Here is an 8,346-nt window from a genome sequence, read left to right as displayed (position 1 = left end):
TTTAGTGTGATACTTGTTAAGTTGTCACTCCTTTAATTACAGCGCATTGCATCACTTTATTTAGCAAAATCCCGATTACGTTTAACCCCCCTTTGATAGCTCTCAATAATGAAAAAACTAAATAAAATGATTTTAATATATGGCAGCATTTTTTTTGGTCAGGCATGGCAGCATTAACAAGTGTGCTGTCCCAGCTGTGCATGATCTAGAGATTCAATGTATCCACTATCCAATAAACAAATTAATTGAATAAAACTGGTTCATATGGCCACATTCACTTACGAACAAAAAAATGTATCATACGCTCGTCATATTATTTTTTTATTTTTACTTTTACAATTTGACATCGATCTCAGTACTCGCATTAGATTTTGCCCATGAAAGTTGAAAGCATGTGTTAAGTTTTTAAATAGGGTTTCACTCTAAAGACTATTATACCCTCGCAAATGAAACTACTATTATAGAGTTCTTATTACTATTTATTCTAAAGTCTTATTAACATAATGTGTCTTAAAAAATATTTTAAGGATATTACAAAAAATATTTTATAAAAATAATTAAGAAAATAAATTTTTTTATATTTTCAATGAATTAAATACATAAAAAACTTCAATTTTTTATAAGTATATTCTTAAAATATGTATTTAAAATACAAAATAGCTAAATCATTTGTTTTATCATAATTAAACATACATGAAGATTAATGAGCTTTCATTCTCGTACGGAACAAGACATAAAACTTTGCAAAAGCGAAAAAAAAAAAAGCAGCATAGAAGGCATCTAGAGAAGGGGTAAAAACTAAAAAGTCGTTCTATCGAAAACAAAATTAAATGATTATAGTTACACCAATAATTACAATAGAAACTTTCCTATTTTTCTTTCTTTACTATGGAATATGGATTTAATTCCTGATTCTGATATATAATCCAACGGTCTTAATTTCGTAGCCGTGACTTATATCAACTAGCATGCTTTACAACTGTAACCAAAAAGAAAATCAACTTTTCTTTCTGTCCTTTTCTCTCTTAACATTCATTATGAGTTAAGAAGTAAGGTTGAGGACAAAGTTGGAATATCATTAAAATTCCCAATGCTTCAGAAATTATGAAAATTTAGTTAGACATTATTAAAAAATAATATAGGTAAATAATAAAAAAATTAAATAATATAAATAATAGATATATCGAATGTTTAATTCATTAAGTGTGTAAATAATTATTCTAATATTAAAATTTAAATAAATAATTTAAAGTATAATATATTTTAATTAAATTAAACTAATTTTAAAATTTATTATTCGTATTATTTACGAAAATAATTGATTACTTATACTTTTCCTAAACTTTATTAAAAGCATGATTAATGCACAGAAAAACCAACCTGCTTTTCTGACTCATCTTCTAGTTCTCTTCCTCCACCTTTTTCCTTGAAAGAAACCAAACAAAACAAAACAAAACAAAAACACATCATTCTTTTCCTCGTTACTAATCTGTGTAGCTAAGAAAGAAGGAACACAAGGAAGAAGAGAGAGAGAGACACACACAAAAACAAAGGACCAAAGCAAGAAAGAAAGAAAGAAAGGGAGTTTGAAGAAAGAAATGGGAAGTACAATCCCATTATTCAAAGAACAATCCTTGTTTGTAATCACCAAGAAGCTTCTTCCATGGACACTCTATGCTTTGCTTCCATTAGCTCTACTTCGCTTGTACTTCTACCCTTTACCCCTTCCTCCTTCCCCAGAAACTGAACTTCCCCATTCATCAACCCCCATCACCATAGCTACCCACTCTTCTCTTTCTTCTTCAACCTCTCTTCCTCTTTCTTCACCTTCATCAACTTCAGGTACATACACTTTTCCTTAAACTATGCTATTTCTAGTTAATTTTTCTCCGGTTTTAATTTTCAAATGTGATTGTACGAGTTTAAGAAAGATATTTAGTCCAAAGTACCCAGTGGAGTCATTGGTTTAAGGTTTTGGGTCAAGAAGTCGTTCCTCCAAAGAGTACTTTTCTTTGTTCTTAGATTCTAGTAATTTTGGCATCTTGGTATAAGTAAAGTTTTGTTCTTGATTGCAGAAAAGGAAAAAGGTGGTGATGATGAAACATCATGCGACTACTTCAATGGAGAATGGGTCCGTGATTTGAGAGGCCCTTTGTACAATGGAAGCACATGCAGCACCATTAAAGAAGGCCAGAATTGCATCAAACATGGAAGACCTGACTCAGGGTACCTTCATTGGAGATGGAAGCCAAGCCAATGCAATCTTCCAAGGTTTGATCCTAATGCTTTTCTCCAACTTGTTAGAAACAAGCACATAGCTTTTGTTGGTGATTCAATGGCTAGGAACCAATTAGAGTCCCTTCTTTGCATGTTATCAACTGTTTCGGAACCTAACCTTGTATACCGCAATGGGGAGGATAATAAATTCCGGAAATGGCATTTTGTTTCCCACAATGCAAGTGTGTCTGTGTATTGGTCACCTTTTCTTGTTCATGGTGTTGAGAAATCTAGTTCAGGGCCTAATCATAATGTGTTGCATTTGGACCGTGTTGATGAGAGGTGGGGTAAGGATATGGACCGAATCGACTTGATTGTGCTTTCGATCGGTCATTGGTTCTTGCATCCAGCTGTTTATTACGAGGGCGATTCGGTTCTCGGATGCCATTATTGTCCCGGTCTTAATCACACTGAAATTGGGTTCTATGATGTATTGAGGAAGGCTTTGAGGACTACACTTAGTAGCATAATTGAGAGGAGAGGTGGTGGTAGGGAAAATAATAATGGGATTGATGTGATTGTGACAACTTTTTCGCCGGCACATTTCGAGGGTGAGTGGGATAAGGCCGGGGCTTGTCCGAAGACTAAGCCATTTAGGAACAGGGAGAAAGAGCTTGAAGGGATGGATGCCGATGTGAGGAAGATTGAGATCGAAGAAGTGGAAGCTGCTAAGGAAAGAGGGAAAGAGTTTGGAGGATTTAGGTTGGAGGCATTGGATGTGACAAGATTAGCATTGTTGAGACCTGATGGACACCCTGGTCCTTACATGTACCCTTTTCCATTTGCTAATGGGGTTCAAGAGCGAGTTCAAAATGATTGTGTTCATTGGTGCTTGCCGGGGCCTATAGATACATGGAATGAGATCTTTCTGGAGATGATGAAGAAGTGGGAGCGAATGACCGTGGAGTGAATGAAAGCCGAGGTACTTCCTCTGCTTCAAAATAACATTAATTTGGATAAGATTATACATTGAACTTTCAATGTCCTGCTTTATCTAGGTTGATTGTTATTATGAAACAGAGTAATTTTTTCCCGCTATCTTGTTAATTTTAGTAGTGTTTTTTTATTATTTTAAATTTTTTAATATGTTACTGTATTTATCACTTGAATGTTAGATATTGAATTGGGAAGGATCAATTTTGTTGTTGGTAGAAAGAACAAAGAACAAATAAGGGATTCTTTTGTATTTGGTAAAGAGAAATTTTAATGAATTAGGGAGTGGTTGGTTTACTCTTCTATTCTTTGTTGGGGCTATGTTCTTCCATGATGGAAAAAGCACTATCTATTGATAGAGAAATGGAGGATGACAAATTAATAAGGGTGTGCAAAGCATTGATGTTTTTGGAATGTGACAATGTGTGTAGAATGATCATTTAGAAGAATGTACAAAACAATTTAATGTGGACTTGTGAACGAGTTCCAAACCCATAGGGCATGTCTTTTTCCTCCTTCCACAATTTGGTAGTCATTTTTGCCTGGTGCTGGTGGGTTATTTATTTCTCTCATTTGTTTGTGTCAAGATACATTAGTTTTTTAAGATTGAATTACTCTATTGATTCCTATAGTTTTACCAAATTTGCAATTAGGTTTTTATACTTTTTTTTCCCTTTCAATTTGGTCTCTATACTGTTTTTAATTTTGTAATTAGGTCCTTCCTAATGTAAAAAATGTTAGAGTTAACTTAATATTTTTTCGCAAATTGAAAGTATCCACAATTAAGAACTTAATTAGATCTATAGCCACATTTTTTCGGAAGAAATATTCTGTTGATTTTAACGTCTTTGACATAAAAATGATCTAATTACAAAATAAAAAATAGTATAGGAATCTAATGAAAAAGAAAAAGAAGTAGATGAACCTAATTGAAAATTTGGGAAAACTATAAAAGATCAATAGAATAATTAAACCTTTTTTAATGTATTACTTTATCCAAGTGAACAATTATTTGGGAACCGAGTAGTAGAGTTGATCCATTATGTTTGTGTTTTTACTTTCTCTTAATTCCTTAAAATATTTGCATTATGTCAATTTTGAATTGTTTATATGTAGTTTAAGTTTTAACCATGTTGAAATTTCTGAGGAATATGTTCACTAGAAAGTTAAAAACTGAAACTGGGGAACCTTTGTTTTGTGATCTGGTAGGATTTAATTTAATTTCAGAGATCATGTGGTACAAGTGTACTACTACTACTACTATATGTTGGTTGGTGCTGTCAAGTGGCATTTTAGTAATTTAATAGTGCATTTGTTTGGACTTTTTGTGCCCTGAAATTATCATGGTGGTGCCCTCCCATTATGCATTGGTACTTTTATTAGGTCTACCATTATTTCTTGGTTTAATTAGAGCCTTATTGATGATTTTCTTAATGAACATTTTCAATATTTCTTCACATTTAATTTTCCCAAACATATAACCTTGTTGAGAAATGTTAGGTTACCAATATTTTTTTTAAAATTTTAATTTTTGTCTTGTACTTGAACTAATACTAACTAAGTTTCCGCTTTTTTACACAAAAAATATTCGCCCCCTAATATTATCGAACTTTGTGAATATTTGGTCTCATAAATGCTTGTCTTTTGTGGTTGTTTACTTTGTGAATATTTGGTCCCGTAATAGGGTTTAATGAGGTCGGATGATTCATGTAGTCGACTTCACCTAGTGAAATAATGTTCTGTGGAATAATGTTCTGTTGTTGTTGTTGTAAATGTTTGTTTTTTTGCTTGTTTGTTTATGCCGTGCCCGAGAAAAAATTATTTATTTGTTTATTTTTATCTAAGCACAAGAACTTGTATTAATATTTTGAGTTATTTACTATAAAATTAAAAGGTCTTGAAAGGAGGGTGCAAAAATTGACGATGGATTTAAAATGGAGCGAATATCTAATCTGAACTTTTTTTCATTATCACAAAAGACAATGTAATCCCTCGTAAGAAAGTAACAAAGGGGCATCTAATTTTTCACTCAGACACGTTGGTCAAAGCTTAATTCGAAACGACTTCGTTTTAGATGTACTAGGACCAGTGTTTGTTCTTCAAGATAACATATATGGATAGAGTTTAGGATTTACTTGTTTAAAGTATTGTTGATGACTTGATGTATCTGTTTTGTGACTTGCTCTTGTATGTGCTGTGTGCCAGAGAATTCAGTTACATGTATGTTTGCTGCAAATTTGATAATGTAACCTGAAACCTATAGATACAACTAGCTATATAAATATTTGGCCTGAAGAAAAATTTGTCCAATTCTAATTTGAAACTTGCAAGGTTAAGTGCGTGTCAATGATCTCGGATGTGAGAATTATTGGCAAGTTGGGTGTATGAGTGGATACAGAATCAATAATGCAAAAGGAGTTTGTTTAATTTAGGGTTTGATTGGACATCATTTTTAAAAAAGATATTTTTTTAAATAATATTTTTTTAAAAGATTTTTTATAAAAATAAAAGTGATTTATGTTTGGATATCTCATATAAAAAGATATTTTTATTTATCAATTATATTTGAGTAAAATAAGATAAAAATATTTTTTAATTAATTTATTATGTAAAAAATACCTTTTTTAGGAAAAAAGATCTTTTAAAAAATATATAAATTGTAATTTCTCAAGAAAATTTTTTTTAGTGTTTTTATTTTTATTATTAAAAATTTGTCAAATATACTAAAATAAATTTTCATTGAAAAAGAATTTTTTTTATTGATTTAATAACGTCTAAAAAAGCACTTAACGTGAATAATAAATAAGTAGAGTAGTATTAATAATTTCAGAAATTTTTAATATGGAGATGAAGATGGTATTTTGGTTAAGTGAATAATAAATAAGTAGAGTAGTATTAATAATTTCAGAAATTTTTAATATGGAGATGAAGATGGTATTTTGGTTAAAAATGGATATTTGAAGTGTATTATAGCATGTGGATGTATAAAAAAAGTGTCCAATACATATTCTGCGTGTTGCCAGGATGATGACACGTGTCTAACACGCACCTTGTGTATTGTCAGAATGTTGACATATGTCCAATATGCACTCTGCGTGTTAGACTTTTTATTTGCAAAATCTACTCACCTGAAATCATACCAAATAATCTCATTTTTAATAAAAATACCAATATTTTTTTCATATAAATAAAAATAACCTAATAATTCAAGGTGAGGCAGGTGGGGTTAGCTGTGAATGGCAATATGGCATAATAATAATAATAATAATGATGATGTCTATGTCAGTTTATGGGAGACCAGCACACGCATTTAATGGAGTGCGAAGATGAATCATACAAGTAGATATCATCATAAATTCTTAATATGCAATATATAATTCAAAGGTTTCTTCGAGCAAGGTGCATATTGATCCTTCAAATTTGCATGACCCGAGTGAGTCTCTACTACCTGGGTGTTATTTTCTTTATGAAAAATTCTCATTCTAATTTTAAATCTAGGATTCTCCGTGATCCAATCTATTTTTAGTGCATTAATCAACTACGATAAGGTTCTTACTACTGAACATATGGATTTGGAGAGAGATCTTGCAGTTCAAACAAAATGTTCTTTGCTTCCTACTATTCGGCAAATCACAAATTGTCTATTGACATCTAAATTCACGATGTAATAAGTTGTATTTGAAGCAAGTGAAGTTTAGCATTTTCCATTCAAGATTTACTTCTTTCGTTTATTTTGATGGATAGTAAATTCTCTTTAGACCTTTTCTTAAGTGTAATCCTGACAATTAAAATAATGAAAAAAATTGAATATTTGGCAATTTTAATCATACTGTTAGAAACAAGAGACTAAGAGAGTAATTTAAAAAGTGTATTATTGAGTTGTGATCAAATGTACAATATACAAGGGATATTTATAGGTGCTAAAAGAATCAAAGTAATAAAGACATAGAATACTACAATTAATGTACATATATACTATATAAATATAGACGATACTAATTGATCTAAATTGATTCTAATGATTCTCTAACATCCCCCTTCAAACTCAAGTGGGAGTTAAGGATATATACCAACTTGAGTTTGGATAACAAAATCCGGAAACGAGTTGGGTGAAGAGTTTTCGTGAAGATATCAGCAGTATGATCTAGTGTTCCAACAGCAATGAGACGAACAACATCAATAAGGATACGTTGCCGAACAAAGTGACAATCAATCTCAATGTGTTTGGTGCATTCATGAAACACATCATTATGGGCGATCTGAATAGCACTGCGGTTATCACAAAAAACATCAGTAGGGGATGACTGAGGAGCACCCAAGTCTTCGAGAAGCCAACAAACCGAGATAACTTCAGCAGTGGTGTCAGCAAGGGCACGGTACTCAGCTTCTGTGCTTGAGCGAGCAGTGAACGTTTGCTTCTTAGCACGCCAAGAAATGAAAGCGTCGCCAAGAAACAAATAGTAACCAGTAGTAGAACGACGATCAGTGGGATCACCAGCCCAATTAGCATCGGAGTAAGCCTGACGAGACAAAGAGGAATGGGCAGAAAAATAAAGGCCATGAAATAGAGTGCCTTTGATGTAGCGAAGAATGCGTAGAATTGCCGCATAGTGAGTAGTACGAGGAGCTGACAAGAACTAGCTAAGTACATGAACCGGATAGGCGATGTCTGGTCGGGTGACAGTCAAGTAGACGAGACCGCCAACTAACTGTCGATAGAGAGTCGGATTATCCAAAACAGTGCCATCCATAGGGGTAAATCGAACATTAGGCTCAAGAGCAGTAGATTCAGTGCGACTATCTGTAATCCCAACTCGAGCAAGAAGATTTGAAGCATACTTAGCTTGAGAGAGATAGATGCCATCATCAGTGGAGATGACCTCGAGACCAAGGAAATAGCTGAGAGAACCAAGATCTTTCATCTCAAAGGTACAGTGAAGTAAGGCCTTGAGATCAGAGATACCATCAACATCATCCCCAGTAATGATCATGTCATCAACATACAAAAGTAGAAGAACAACTCCACGTTCGCTTTTACGAATGAAGAGCGCATTCTCATGAGGGCTAGAAGTAAAACCAAGACTGCATATGGTAGTGCTGAACTTGTCAAACCATTCACGAGGAGCTTGCTTAAGT

The 8,346-nt window shown here is 32.8% G+C and overlaps 1 protein-coding gene across 2 annotated transcripts; it reads left to right on the top strand.

Moving 5' to 3' along the window:
* The first annotated feature begins 1,355 nt into the window (after window positions 1-1,355).
* On the top strand, window positions 1,356-7,028 carry LOC112801066 (xyloglucan O-acetyltransferase 1). 2 transcript variants are annotated; one of them, XM_072236995.1, is made up of 3 exons: window positions 1,445-1,842; window positions 2,076-3,199; window positions 6,497-7,028. In XM_072236995.1, the coding sequence occupies exons 1-2, from the start codon at window positions 1,599-1,601 to the stop codon at window positions 3,185-3,187; spliced, it is 1,356 nt and encodes a 451-aa protein (XP_072093096.1). In that variant the 5' UTR covers window positions 1,445-1,598; the 3' UTR covers window positions 3,188-3,199; window positions 6,497-7,028. The 2 variants fall into 2 exon arrangements, with proteins under 2 accessions (XP_025699379.1, XP_072093096.1); XM_025843594.3 differs by lacking the exon at window positions 6,497-7,028 and having other exon boundaries at window positions 1,356-1,842; window positions 2,076-3,513.
* The last annotated feature ends 1,318 nt before the right edge of the window (window positions 7,029-8,346 follow it).

Source organism: Arachis hypogaea, chromosome 5, assembly GCF_003086295.3.
Source record: "Arachis hypogaea cultivar Tifrunner chromosome 5, arahy.Tifrunner.gnm2.J5K5, whole genome shotgun sequence".
Taxonomy (NCBI): domain Eukaryota; kingdom Viridiplantae; phylum Streptophyta; class Magnoliopsida; order Fabales; family Fabaceae; genus Arachis; species Arachis hypogaea.
Note: the sequence above shows the minus strand (reverse complement) of the source record. Positions and strands in the feature narration are given on the sequence as shown.

What these genes read in the sequence shown, in the direction of transcription:
- LOC112801066 (XM_072236995.1), top strand. Translation starts at nt 1,599, where the DNA reads ATGGGAAGTACAATCCCATTATTCAAAGAACAATCCTTGTTTGTAATC. An exon ending in TTCACCTTCATCAACTTCAG is followed by an intron (nt 1,843 to 2,075) that starts GTACATACACTT and finishes TCTTGATTGCAG; the next exon opens with AAAAGGAAAAAGGTGGTGAT.